We start from the raw sequence: 15,339 nt of genomic DNA, 5'->3' as shown, positions 1-15,339 counted from the left end.
CCAGTTTCTCCTTACCTATGTCCCCCTCCCCCCCAAAAAAGCATTACTGAATATATTTTTTAAAACTAAAAGCTTTCAGTTAATTGGAAACACTTTCATGTAACCAAAATGCTTAGGACAGCATGTACAAGTAAAAATAAATCATGCAGCATTGTTATTTAATGCACTGTGACATCATTTCCTGAAATTAAACAGAGATGACACAGATTCAGACAGTCCCTGCTAAGGTTCAGTTCAAACAATTCACAGATGTTTTCCTCCAGCCAGCAGAAAACAATGCAGGGCTTAAAGCACTCCTCTTCCCCTTTCCCTCTCCTTCTCTTCAGCCTTTTTGCTGGTATGAGGAGGTATGGCAGTTTTATAATACATGCGCCTGCAAAAATATTCTTTTTTTAATTTAATTACTCAGACTGTTGTACTAAATAGATGGATCATTGTGTCACAAAAGCATCAATTTTTCAGAAGAAATAACAGATGCCTATGTAACAATGATTAGATTAACCACTCCCAGACAAAGCTAGCTTTTGAGGCCCACACACCCCATGACCCCAGGTTCCCTCTTCTGTAGGGGGTGGATGTAGAAATGTCAGATCTAATCTCAGATTCCATTTTTAAAACAAACAAAGCCCCACCCCCACCTCATTTCAGCTCTTTTCTTTTAAGACTGTGGTGTTTAAAAGGTATATGAACGTTTGATCTGTTACTAAATCTCTGGGGCTGATTTCATGGCCAAGGACTAAGAGCACTTGGAGGATGAAACATTTCAGCCTGGGATCAGAAGTGACATTTTGAGAAAGATTTCCAGTTTTATTCTGTCCAGGCTGGTGATGCCATACCACAGGCAAGCGGGACACGAGGGCGATGTCTGTGACATTCGGCAGGGCTACGCTACCACCAGCTACAACAAATGCAGCCACTAGCAATTCTGGTGAGTGACAAGAGCAACTTCAGGGTACAAAGACACACAGCTCCATCACCTTGAGGACCACAGGACCACAGGTCAGGGAAGTTTAACTTTTGGATACTGATTTTTCTTTAGCAATAGGGTGAAATCATTTAACCTCTCCTCACAAAGTTTACCCAGTTGAAAAATGAGCACAATATTATTTTTCAGGGCATGCTTCCAGTTGGATGGTGTTTGTACAGTCTGAAAGGTCTGTCCTACAGCAGCAGGCAACTTGTTACCTGGCTGCAAATTTAGGATGCGGTCAGCCCTACCTAAAAAGGAGACCTGGAATAAAAGTGTACCTTAGGGTCCTCCAACTCTCTGACTCCGTGGTGCACTGATGTCAGCCATGTGAACTCACATGCAGGGTGTTTTACAGAAAAATCAAGGACATCATCCATCTCCTCATTGTACCCTGGGAGTGTATAGCACGTTACAATGCAGTCCAACACATGTGCTAAAATTGTCTTCACATTCCTGTATTTTCTTAGTCTCCCAGCTGCCTTATCACCATTTTAACTGGACAAAGGTCTGTTGTACTTTTGGGGTTGGTTTTTTGTTTTGTTTTGCTTTTTTGAAGTACAGAAAAAACAGCAGTGTGAAGAAAGCTTTTGCTAGAGCCCAACTCTAAGGAAAGCTAGTCTACTGTTTGGTAGGAAAGTAAACCATTCAGTGTGGAGTGCAATACCAAGCTACATTCCTAACCCTCCTGTAGGTATTATTCTTAAAAGCATGATATGGGAGGAGATATTTATGAAGATGGGGTGGTTTCAACTGTTTTGAAAGCTTGCTCCAAGATTGGCTTTGGTTGATGACATTCATCTCTAGAATCAAATCTAACGAAAAAATAAAATAGCAGCACTGTATTAAAGGCTTACTAAGCCATTCATCAAAATATAAGAGAATCATTATATTCTCAGATACACCCACACAAATACAGAAGGAAAAAAAAAAATAGAATCTGTTTCAGTAAGACTATTCATATCATTCAATCTGGCCACCTGAATATGGCAAGTTAAGAAAATTAATTCAGGTAAGTACAGAAGCTGTGGCTGATTCATTTTAACACTTTCCAGCAGAACTTACTCTAGCCTGACACCAAAGCACATCAAGCCAAAATCTACTCTACAAGAGACTATGTAAAAAGCAAGATTTCAGCCAGAAGATTGTAGAGACCAGGTGAAGATGACACTCTTCAAACAAATGTTAGGAGACAGAACTTCAGCTAGCAAATAAAACAAAAAACCCAACTCAACTCCAATTTCGGGGAGACACCCCAACCATCATCAGCTGGGAATCTGGCACTGTCATAAAAAACGTTTAGTTTGCAGACCTTTGGTGTATCTGGTACCTTTAGTGAAGATACAGATCTTCCTACATACTGTAACAAAAGAAACAACCAAAACAGAATTTCAACAAAGTGCATGACTCCAGGTAAGTGTCAAAGAATAAACATGTCTGTGTTCTACTAGCTCTGTAAAAGAAGGGGGAAAAACATTGACTGTAGCAAAAGTGCAATCCTTGAAACACTGTGCTGCAGAAAGCGATGAACTACCAGAGGTACAAATCCGAAGAATGGTATGATTGCTTCCTTTATAACTTTGTTCTCTTCTGATTATGTACATCCATTTTAAAGGTCCTCCACCCCTCAAAAGGGCATGGGAGGAGGGGGGCCGGCTCTGTATAGTTTCTGGTAAGAAATCCTAATCTCAACATTGCTGTAAACTTGAGGTGTCTATACATTTGAGCACTTCCTGTTTTCACTTCGTGATCAAACATGTTCTTTGCAGGGCAAATAGGGGAGCACTTGAGGGAGGAAAGCAGAGATGTCTGAGAGGCTAATTGAGTGTACTAAGGACTCCTTGGCATAGAGGAAAAGAAGTATTCCAAAGCTATGAATAAACTCTCGGCTTGGGTCAGATTTCTTGCTGTTTCTTTATTTTAACCACCTTTGAACTCAAATAAAAACAGCCTTAATGTCAGGTTTACCTTTCTGATGTCATAATCTTTATGTACTATTGAAAAGCTTACACTACCAGACTAGGATTTCCTCTACTTTCTTAAACACTGGATATTGTCCAGAAAAAGCATGTACATTTCCAACCAATTCATCCTCAGATCTTTCATCTTCCGGTACCGTTGTAATTCCAAATGTAAGACAGAGCTCAGTAAGCGAATGAGAACATGACAGAAGCTCCTACTCCTTGCATTTAATTTCCTACAATAAAAACATGCATGTGTATCCTATTTCAAATATAATTAAAGTTACTGCAAAATGGAAGCTGTGATAGGGGTTAGAAATTATTTTGAAAGACACAGCCTGTCAGATACATTCATTTTACATCAGTATTCAAGTGCCTGTCTCTCCAAAAAAAGCCACTTAGGCAATTCAATTTTTAACATTGGCTACCTTAGGAGTTTGCAAACTGATTGAATAAAAGTAAAAAAGTAACATTTTCTTTAAAATCATAAGTAAATACAATTAGTCGGAACTAAGTTACTCTCTTTGAATTTGGCAGTCTAAAGGAATTTCAAATTTAATCCACGCCATAAGGATGGACTGCCACTGCCTCTCCTTCCAGGGAAACCAGAGGTTAATGATTTTTGTCATATTGAAACTAACAGCTAACAATTGCTACAGTTGGCCTTTAGTATTTTATTTGTCCTTTTGAGGTATTCAGAAAAGGTGACAATGGCTTGCAGTTGAGAACATATGTAGAGAGACCCCTGTGGCTTATGGAAAAGTTGCTCCATGCTGGTTGGGTGTTTGAAAAAAAATACAACCAGAGCTCTTTTATGTTCCTCTCCTTAATGAATGCATGAATGTCAAAATGTACCAATGGCCCATTCAGGGGGCAAAGCCTAAGCAGCTCCTTCTTTAAGAACACATCCTGAGATGTAAAATACATTTGCTTAACAAATTAAAATAATGAGATAATTCAATTAGTTTCTTTAAAAAAAAAAGAGAGAAAAAAAGAGAAAGAAAAAAGGGTACATCAGGGGATTATTGTAATACAAGAACAGGTCATACAGCACAAAGGAGGAACAAACCAATTTGAAATAAGGTTAGAGTAGTAATGAAGGAATGTACATTGAATCATGGACTGTCATTGTAAAGATATTTACTTGGAACAATAAAATTGTACATCACAGATTCCCCCGTTCTGGCTCAGCCAGTATTGCACTTTGAATGGACAAGCTAATTTGAGAAAAAGTGTAAGATCTTTAAAAGAAAGGAGTTCTCTTCCTCCCTGCATGTGTTTATGGCAAGAATCCTTCTGAATTTACATTGCACTGGTCAGGGGTCTCCATTATCAGTTTGCAGGTCTGAGAATTACAGCACAGTAAATCTTTCAACACCTGTAAACTCATTAAAGCTTGGATGGTAAAAGGTTTGGGGGTTTTTTGTGTTCATTTAATTTGAGAGACCATCCTCACCAGTGATGGCGAATTTCCTCAATTCATGCAGGATGAAGAGGATCAGGAGAGAGAGGGTGGAATCATGGAAAAGAGATTGCAAAAAGCCAGGAGGACTTTCCTCAAGAGAAGTGAGAAGCAGTTGGCTATTCAATAAGTATCTGTCGAATGCTTTCAGTAAGCACATAAGAAAGGAAGGCAGGGAGAAAAAAAACAAGGTATCACAAATTTCATGAGAGGAAATGGAATTAACACAGAGACATGTGCAAAATAAACTGGTTTATTTGTGGCCCTGCTTTTTGCTGTCTGCCTGTACTACTCCTCTAAAGATACCCTACAGCTAAATGAAAAACCCTCCACTCACACTCACTCGACTTCCAAATTAAAAACATTTTACAGGTTAGTAAATCTCCAGCTGAGGTGATGTAGCAAAGAACAGCTGTGAAGTAATTTTGATAATGATGAGAATAATAAGCACATGGCAAGGTTCAGGGCTTTGCTGTTGCAGCTTCAGTGCTCCTGAATAGATAAAAGTGATTAAATAGTCCTGATTATCCCTGACCAATATGTAATGGATTTACAGCCCTTTCAATTAGTCAGTATTTGCTTAGGACTCATTATTTTGTCTTTGGTTAAGTAATCAGCCCAGAGACTCATGTTCTGTCTAATTCCTCTGAGCCAAGTGGGTACAGGGCACCTGACCTTTGAAATGGCCATAGCTGGGAGGCAGGAATAACCACTACTCCAGCAGAGACACTGGCTATTCCAGCTAATCCTGACCCCACAGGCCAGATCAATGCACCTTAGTTTGCTACTAATGTCCTTACATCAAAATGATGGTTTAGAAATGTGGATCTATCGCTCCCCCCTTTAGCTGTGCTGCTAGCAGAGCAGTTCGATAGTCCCTATCATAAATAAATCGGGTACCTTGTCCTGAAATCATTACACTGTAACCAACATCAGCTACTGTGGAAATTTATAAAACTTTGGTAGAAGAAGGGGTAGTTAATAACAGTTAGCATTTTAAGCCTTAGCAAGTGAGAAACAATTTTACAGTGAGAGGAAGAAGAAAATCAATTGATAATTTTACCAATTTTCATTATTTCCCACATGAAGTAAACTACAAAGAGTGCTACTGGGTGGAACCATGTTTTGATGCCTAAGTGAAGCTGTAATAGTCAACAGAACACCAACACATAATCCCAATTCCAAGTGGGAGGATAAAGGTAGCCCATAGAAAGCATTGCTTTTCCACATATTTAATCTCTCTCCCCCAAATGTGAATATGGCTGCTTTTTTTACATAATGGACTTAAAGAGAAGCTGAAAAGGTGCTTTTTCTCTCTGTTATGCAACCAGAGAATTAAAGAACATGTAAGCCTTCCATATTTCTCATGAAAAGTAACAATGACAAGTTTGCAAGTTGCTTCTTCGACTAACATTCACAGTGTATTTCAGCACAAAATGACCGGGGTTCTCTCTTCCACCAGGTACATATGAAGCTTTTGTAAGCAGAGACCAGCAGTAAAGAATCAAGAAGGCAGAGCTTTATAAATTCTAAAGCAACAAATCCTCTTTTTTGTCCTTAAAAAATTTTTAATAGTTCAAAGCAATAGATGGTTACTTTATACGTAGGTGTTCTTCCATGCTAAGGCTTTGTACTCTCTCTCTCTACAGGCATGTATGTGTGTACATACACATATATATTTATAAGGTTTCTTCCAGATTTGTCATGATTCCAAGAGCCAAGAAAAAAAAAAATCTAGAAGAGAAAAAATTAAGCAGCAATAATTGAGCCCTAATAATGGTCCAAAAATTATGGGGACAATTGATTTCTAATAATGATGAATAAACCTCATTAAGCACATGAATAGAAATCTATTTTGATTTTGGGCACCACTTACTGTGAGATGCTGGAAAAGCCATGCTCTCATGATATTTGTTGCTACTTTGGGGAAAATGCCTCTTTTCTTCTGACGCTTTTTGTCCTTGTCTGGGTCATCATCATCCCCTGTACCAGGTGAGGCTACACTGTTGTCTAACCCATCTCCTACAACAAAGGGAAAAACAGGAAGGAGACATTTAATGAACAAAATATAGAAGCCAAAAAATATTATTAATTACCAAGACACTATTACAGTCTTATTTTGATTTGCTAGATCAGACACATAGTTTCTCATTATATACAAGTGCTGATACAAATATGTAAAAATTAGAAACCATGTCTCTCCAAATACTAATTTTGTGTTTCACACATGCGTATATCATTAATTCAATTATAATTGTGTGTTTGACATAGTGCAATAGCTCTTTGTCAATTATGGGATTCAATTTGGGAAAACGTGACACAAGAAAACCCATTCACTGTAAATGCATCCCTACAACCATTCTGAATACGTACTATAAGTAATCAAGTTAAATGTTCTGTAGTCTATATATTCAAGGCCCTCTGCAGAGGTGGCAGTAACCATGTCACTGTTCAGTGCACATAACACACTGTCAGATGAGCCCCTCCCCATAACCATCACCTCCCAATACACATACATACGCACGCACAAACACGTACACCTAGTATTACCCTGCATACAGCGCTTGCATGACATGAAAACTTCTACATCTCTGCATCAGTGATTATTATCATTAAAAAAAAAGAAAGATGCACATCAAGGTAGAACTCTCACTTAATCAGAACTTTCCATCAACATCTTTCTCTTCTGTGCTTTTCCCTGGCATTAATTGTGCATTAGCAAAAATCATTTACTTTTAACAGTCATAGTTATTTTTTCTTGCCCTCCAGCAAAAATGCCTTGAAAGCCTGCCTGGAGGGCATCTAAATTATGTATCTGAAAAACTCTTCTGGCAAGGCATTGCAGGACCCCTACTTTCTTAAAATTCATACGAGCACGTCTTCCTGTTTTTGGGAAGGCATCAATCAAGAGCAGCAATATATGCCATATCCCTACATTAATATTTGAACTAATAACTTTAAAAAAAGGAAAGAAACAAGATCCGACTTGTGGCATAATCAAATGCAAAATAAATGAAGAATACTGGGACAGCACTGAGACTTTATAGATTGCTGTGTTTTCCTTACACATCATTAGCCCGGAGCCACACGAAAGAGGAAAACAGAGAAGTGGAGAGTTTATGCTCCCTGCTGGTGTTTAAGAAGCTGAGGTCCTGGAAGGACATCTGGGAATTGTGCTGAGACGGTGGTTTTTGTAATTTAAGAATAGACATTCATTAGCAGTAAATGCCATAAATCCCATGCTAAGTAAAAACCTTGTCCAAGAAAGCCTAAAACAATAAACTCTGTGCTCAATGTAGCCTGAGCTAGACGCTCCATAGCTTCCTGAGGAATGCTATAGATTCACGAGCTAATTCCTATAGCCTTGTCTAGCTCTGTAGTGCTACTAAACGAAATATGTTGCGGCTACATACAGTCCATTTGCTTCAAAACTTGCATTTCAGCTCCATCTTCCCTCCTGTGCTGTATCACCCTTCTTCTACTGCCTCCCCTTTGAAAAACCAACCCTTTTGGACCAGAGAGACAGAAAAAGCCACAGCAAAGAGCTGGCAGATTAATTTTATTGACATTTCCATTTTCACTGCAATGTGATACCCTCCATCACATGGAAGAGATGACCCTCACTATTTACAGACTGACAGGCCACTTCATTACAACCACCCTGCCCCAAGGCAGAGCAGCTCCTTTCCATCTGCCCAAACACCAGAGCAAGACCCTGAAGTCACTGCTCTCTTTCTCATGCTCCTTTTTCTTTCCTTTTTTTTTTTTTTTCTGTTTGTTTCTGTTAAATATAGAGAAAGGAGCAAACTAACCAAAGAGATTATGGAAGCCTTAAATGTTGTAACCAACTGTTCACTTTTGCAAGATGTTGGTTATTTAGAAAGCGCTCCTATCCATTGCTTTCTCCCCCCTACCCCATATTCCACCCTACCCCTCTCTCTCACACACACACACACACACACACGCGCATGCACACACACACACACACACTTTCCACTATGCCAAGGAACTGCTGCAAGGCAAATTCTCACAAACACTAATGGCTTCTGACTGCTCCTTGGCAACCCCAGCATTTTAACCTGGGTGGATATGCTCTCCAAAATACAGACACTGGAGCTATCTCATCAGCTGTTCATGTGACACAGATGGAGAGTGGCTATTAGGAGCCAGGCAATGGGCCTTGGGGATCTGAGGTGCTGTACTGTAGCCTCAGGCAATTTTGAAAAGCAGTACCCAGAGATGGGAGGGGGAAAAATCCCTACTGAAAGTGCAAGTTTGAAGTCAGTCAGTCTGTTTGTCTATCTGTCGTGCAGATAAAGATATCTTTGTCTCTTTATGTAAAAACTATGTGTGTATGCACATGAGGCGTGGACCTACAAAACTTCTGCTCTGCACCATCCTTTGGCACCACAGAAGCACTGGTTCACTCTCTGAATGAACAAATGTTTGTCTGCATATACATACTTTCCTGTTTGTGAGCATCATCAGCAGGAGGCACTTACATGCTAAATCAGTGTTGAAACCTTTTGGAGAGGTTGTTGATATCCTGGTTTTAAAAAGCCAATAACAGCTCAAGAGAGGAAAATTCAGCTGAAGCTCCCTTGCCTTCCCACCTTACCCAATGATAAGAGTCAGTGCTTCCCTAATCTATTACATAACCTCAGGAAATGAAGTTCAAATATCATACCTCCAAATGACCTCAAAAGATAAATATAGCAAGATTTGTTGCTTCTGGTGAACTACAGACACAATTCTGTTAATTTGTATTGTCATGTCTCTACTAGGACTACAGCTGCTCACATTAATGAATACTGCTTCTAGTGGCAAGAAATCAGAGAAGTAGCCCATAACAGACTTTTCCAAGATGGTATGATTTGCTTGTTCAATATGGAGAGCCTGATCCTAGTCTGCTGTATCCAAATAAACATGACTTACCTTAAATGAAGAAAACAAAATTATCAAAAGTGAAATAAAATTAACTGGCATGAAAGTCACACTATGGCAGAATGGATTAACTATATTTTTAACTGCTGTTTAAAGGAATCTAAATTTAAATCATTTAAACCATCATGACAAGTGATTCTACTCATGTGAACTGTTCATATCCTGATTTGGATGGTAATTTGTAAGAAGAGTAGAGTCAAATCCTAATTTGTATGGAAATTGCAATTATATAAGCACATTACCCTGATTTTCTAGTGGGGAAATGAAGTCTCGATTTTGGCCCACTGACTGTATTTCACACAGTGGCAAAAAAAAAAAAAAAAAGCAGCATGACTTTCTCCTGCTTTGCACATTGTTCACTCGTTTATTCTTGTGCAAAGAGTACAAGTGATAGCAAAACCCTATCACTGTTCTAAGAAAGTGGAGAATTCTTGAGTGGTACTCTCTTTGTGGAGGTGTCAATGACTATGAAGGATTCAAGCCAGTAGAGAAGTAAGCATATTAGCCAGCTTGTTTCAGATAGTATCAATGCTATGCAACAGTCTCAATAATCCCTTTAAGAAATGGAGAGAGTTTAGATGAAGTTAGTTTGCAAAGTGACCCACACAGGATTCCTTAGAGACCTTCTCTTCTAGAAGAAGGGTTTGTGGAGGACGCTGAAGATGCAAGTCTTCTTTACATGGTGGGAAGTTAGACTTCCACACGAGCTCTGTGTGCAGATACTTAGCACATTCTGAGGGTTTCTTCCCACAAGATAAACTATTTTACATTGAAAGCAAGGGAGACTACCTGTTATCTTAAAAATATCAAATAACTAGTTAAAGCAGGGTTTCCATTGTACCGTAATTTCAAATTTAACTTGCTACAAACTGATTACCTTGGACAGTCTAGCTTGCTGACACCAATGTGCATATAACTGAGGACTTTTCAGGAAATAGAGTCCAGTCTTAGAGAAGGCCTGACCAACCTTATTGCATCAATGAGTTCCTCTTTGACAATCCTCCACGCTATCAGTATTATCTCAACCCTAGTCCTTGTCGGTGTTCCTCACAGAGTAAGACCCAGCAAGAGACGAAGCAAATGCTGTTTATAAGCTGCTCATCTAGTCTTTTCACCATTTGTGAACAGGATGAACAAAAAATTCCCAATCTACACCAAATGATAACTGAAAAGGATAACTCAGTCAGGCCAAAGCACAGAAGACCAGATTCAAACTCTAGAAATAGTTCCTATTACCAGCATAACAAGCAGAGCAGTAAGAAAAGTGATTTCTGGAATACTACATTTTGGGACTCAGTATTTGAGTTCCTTCACTGTCAGAGGTTCCTTACAGCTTTATGGTTTATCATGCTAAAGGAAAAAACAGAAGAGCAGGGGTATCTGAAATGAGGGGGAGATAAGACACTTCACCATTTTTTCTATAAGTAGTGCAAGCAATATCAAAACCAAGTTAAAGGATTCTGAAAAGGAAAGCTGCAGTGCACTATGCTGATCTTAAGTAAACTACTCTACAATCTTTCAGTCCAGTATTTTGATGCATAGAATATCAATATAGATATATAGAATAGAATATATATAGTAGAATATAAATGCAAAATGAAGAAAAGAATCTGCATGCAGCTTATAGTCACAATTTGCAATTATTTGTTTGTACATATAATGTGTCCATCTGGTCACATAAGTATTGTGAATCGTTATTAATAAGGATGTTCAGCTTTGTAAATGATCTATATCACCAGCAGAGAAAAATCTTAAAAATCTGGTTAGTTACCACTGCCAAAAAGCTGGAAAGAGAAGTGTTTGAATATATTTTGAAGATAAGACAGTCTGTGCTCTGGGGAGACTAATAGAGAGGGAAGGTCAGCTCCAGAATCAAAGACCCTTCAGGAGAACTCCTTATCTCCATTCCACCCTGTTAAAATCATCAGGCCTTTAGCCTTCAAGCTTCAGAAGATCACAAGTCTTTGAATGAAGTGCTAGCTATGGGTTTGAGTATTTTCCCTCCTTTTAATGATCCCTGTTCATGGAAGTTGACTTAAGTGTCCTCACACCACAGAAGCAATGCTTATCTACTGCATCTTACTGCCTGGGGAAATTGAGTTAGGACAGGTTATGGATGGCAAACCTGGGATTTTGAAAACCACAAACATTTCAAGCGGGAATCCCATCTTAGAGCTGTGCCATAATCAGCAGTTTGTGTGCTGGTTTTTCTGAATCACTTGACTGCAGGAGGAAAGGAGCCATCAGAAGCTGTCCAGACATCCTAGGTTAGTTAGCCTGCAAGCTCAGTCATCACTTGCCCCATCCTGGGGTAGGGTGTCCACAGGTGAGCTGCTGTAATCAGCCTCTCCCTTTTTGTGTCTCTGGAAGACCAGACATGTCTCATGGTGGTATATCATATGTTTCAATGAGCATCTTGGAGAGAAAGTAAGGTTGGACACTGGTGCACTGGAAGGTTCAGGGAGACTTCAGATATATAGCACCACCACCTCTCGTACTACAGATGATGATATTCCTTTGCTCTTCTAGCAGCAGAGAGGAGATAAAGAGCTGGCCCTCTCTCTGCTCTTCTTTTGGAAGACCTTTTACTTTCCAGAATATAATCCAGCAGTTCCACTGGGCTGATACTGTGAAGATGATGTACAAATTTCACACAATCGAGGCATTAATAACTACTGTAAATTCAAATAAGAATAAAAAGAAGAGAACTGAAGCCACTATCAGACATCTCACCTAAAAAGCTATTCTACTTGATCTAATCACATTTCAGCATAGTTTGTCAGTCAGGAGCAAGTCCCTGTTGCCATCTGGCAATATGAGCTAAAGGCTTAAAGAGTTGCATGGTATCTGGTATCTAAAGTGTATTTACAATTGACAGAATAAAAAGTGATTCTTTTCTATTTCTGGATAGGTAGCCTTCTATAATCACTGATTCATCTTATTTTCAAAAAGGCATTTACAAATATTTTATTATTTACTCAAAGGTAGGAATGACATTCCAGCTATGCTATTGTTACAACTACGCATGCTATAAAATTGGTGATTCACATCTTCTAAAATTATTTGCAGAACTGTAATGTTTCACATTTCCCCTTTTATTATTTTCCTGTACAGAAAAAAAAAAAAAAAAAAAAAACCAAAAAAAGGAAAGGAAAAAAAAAGAAAAAAAGCCTGGATTCTTGTGCCCTTATTTGTCTGTGTTTAAAGCTCGTGTTTATTTGTGAAGTGAATCAAGAATTCTTAGAGATTAAATTCAAAAGCCAACAATGTATTTTCCTAGCTTTTTAAAGAGAGAACTAATAAACAGCAGTTTAAATTTTAAGCTCTTTTATACAGCCAGGAAGTTCGTGGTTTGTTCATTGTGTCCAGCATTTTTCCACATCAGGTGAAAAAAGTGTTCCAATGCAGACAAGGGGAACAGTAAAGCAACCTGCTAATTACTGATCTCTCTTACGTTCCTGCTGTGCTAAACTGTCTGGACATGTTGAAGTGAAATTTTTCTGCGATTTTCAAGTGACTAGTTCATGGCCCACTGCCGTGGAGTGCAGGAGAAGGGATGAAATGCTTTAGTTTACATGCAACATTTACTAACTGTGTGGGTTTTCCGACATTAAAGAGGGGACAGTGACCCATGCCACCTTTTTCACACTCAAAAGAGCACTGAAAAAACAATCTTCATAGGCTTACCTCAGGCTTCCCTGGCCCTTAACACCCTCCCCCCAGGGTAGGAGCAGAAAGAGAAAAAAGAAGGGATTTTATGCTCCTTTCTCTTCAACTTTTCAGGCGGTATAAGCAGCATTTAGCAAATTCAGCCTCCAAATGGCTCCAAATGCTCTGAGCTGCAGGGGCTCATCCTTTGTTAGCCTCCCTCTATTTACACAGGATTTACGCAGGCTCTCCACTGAAGAGACCACATGTTTCTGACAGAAAGCACTTCCATTCACACTGCATCAGGCAACAGGATTGTAACCACTGCAGCTTCACGTTGACCTGAGATTAGGGATTTCAGCAACATTGAGATGGTAACAATCTGCTAACTAACGAAAATTATCCATGGGGAACTCTGCTGCTTACTCCAGTTAAAACTACGGTGGCCAGATAGATTAGGTTACTTAAATGGACAATTAAGAACAAGCTACTGTCAAGAATATGCCTGTCCATCTACAAATAACATACACACAGAGAAACATATCAGCAGGGGGAAAAAAAAAAAAGAAAAAAGAGAAAAAAAAATCAGACTGCAGCTTGGATTAAAACAATTTCACCCACTGGCTGAAGACATAAAGTGTAAAAACAGACAGATGGACACATATGTAAATGTGGCTGCATTTGTTTCTCTGGAGCTGGCAAGTTAGTAATAACAGTATAGTTTAATAATTTATTTTCCATGGTATTTTCACACTGGTTAACTGGGCAGTGGCAACTTCTATGCAGAACTTCAGGAGCAGAATAATTCCTTCAATCTAAATGCTGCTTGGGCAAACAAACAGAACTAAGTGACCTCTCTTGGCTTTACCTACAAGGACTCAGTCCTGGAATCTGATATCAGTCTGGGGATTTTTAAAATTAGGTTTTGGGGTCTTTTTTACACTCAGTTTAGCCAGTTAGGACTTCTTCACTGAGATTTTTTCCAGATTTACTATTTGTGTAAGGGTTTTTCAGAATGGATTACACACACACAGAGGCATAACAATCATTGCTGGTTGGAGCTTGTGCTTTTTTCTCAATAGCCTTTCAAGGGGCAAAAGAAAATTAGATGGGAACACAGGGCCAGAAAGGACCACACAGATCCAGTTTTTGATGAGTTTTATTTTGACATTTTAATTTGGTAAATTATTTTGCTTCTGCAGCAAAGGACAAACCAATTTACTTCTGTAATAGTAACTCATACATGCATTCAATAAGCATGTAAAAAGTACGTGCTATATTCTAAAGTTCTCCATAGTATATCATAATAAAGCTCTTCTGGGCACTCAATGATTCATTTTTAGTGATCTCTCAAATGCCCTTATCCACAGTTAACGCTCAGATTTTATTAAGGAAGAAAGCAGGGACAAATGTCCACTTAAGTCCCAGCTCTCAAATTCAACTCTGCTTGCGCTGCAGTACCTAAAGCTAAAGCTAAAGCTTTTTTAATGTTCTGTTCACCTCCCCTGTGTGGCATTTCTGCTAACACAGAGTTCACAATCTTTCAGCCCCAAACACAGAAGGCTGCTATCTTCAAGTCATCCAAGGAATGTGCCAGATACTATCGTCTCCTCTGCAATACAAAGAACCAGAAAGAGGCAGAGACCAAAAGGAAACCGTACTGATCAGGTTACTATAGTCCAGAAAGTCTTTCCCAGAATGCTAAATGTTAATCTTTGAACCAGCAAATGTTATAATTAAGATCCTTGTAGCTGGAGGAAATGCTAGCTCAAGAAGTCAAAGGTATAGACATTTGAAGTTGTACTTTTTTGCACGTTTGTCCTAATCTCGCACTCCTCATGCAGGCACAACCACCACCAAGCATTTTGTTCTATTCAAGCAAAATTATCATTAATGTCAGTGGCAGTTTTGCCTGAGTAAGGAGTGTAAAACCAGATCCTAGTCTTGTTCACACAGAATTGTAAGCACTGCACATTTCCAGAGGAGATATACACCTTAAAACTTGTGGTTTATGCTGATTTATCATGCATTTCTGTTTAAAAGTGAAACTCACTTAGTACCTCACCCAGAAAAGTGTTCAGTGCACTAGTTTCTATGTGTTTTTAACTTCAAATCTCCCCTCTCTAACTTAGAACAAGTTGGGAAGTTTACTCCCAGATTTTGGAACCTGGGTTAAAGGAAAGCATTATTGAATTAGGTTTAAGTATTTTGTCTTCTTTGGTAATTATTTTGCAGTGTGAATGTAAATAGCTGTTATTCTGCTTAGAATTTTCATCCCACTGAAGAGTGTCACCCAAAATGTCCTTGTGCTGCTGTCTAAATGGAATTCTTTTTAAATTGTTTTTTATATATTTTCA

The 15,339-nt window shown here is 38.8% G+C and overlaps 1 protein-coding gene across 1 annotated transcript in view; it reads right to left on the bottom strand.

Moving 5' to 3' along the window:
* Positions 1-836: 836 nt before the first annotated feature.
* Positions 837-15,339, bottom strand: part of LOC104402477 (homeobox protein Meis2-like) — a gene marked incomplete at both ends in the record, with an annotated part of 54,676 nt that continues 40,173 nt past the window's right edge. Inside the window, 3 exons of the mRNA XM_010010398.1 lie at positions 837-925; positions 2,228-2,327; positions 6,267-6,412. Of these exons, the coding sequence (XP_010008700.1) occupies positions 837-925; positions 2,228-2,327; positions 6,267-6,412 (335 nt within the window). The remainder of the gene's footprint in view (positions 926-2,227; positions 2,328-6,266; positions 6,413-15,339) is intronic.

The sequence above is a fragment of the Nestor notabilis genome, unplaced genomic scaffold, assembly GCF_000696875.1.
Source record: "Nestor notabilis isolate BGI_N333 unplaced genomic scaffold, ASM69687v1 scaffold3880, whole genome shotgun sequence".
In the NCBI taxonomy this organism is placed as follows: domain Eukaryota; kingdom Metazoa; phylum Chordata; class Aves; order Psittaciformes; family Psittacidae; genus Nestor; species Nestor notabilis.
Note: the sequence above shows the minus strand (reverse complement) of the source record. Positions and strands in the feature narration are given on the sequence as shown.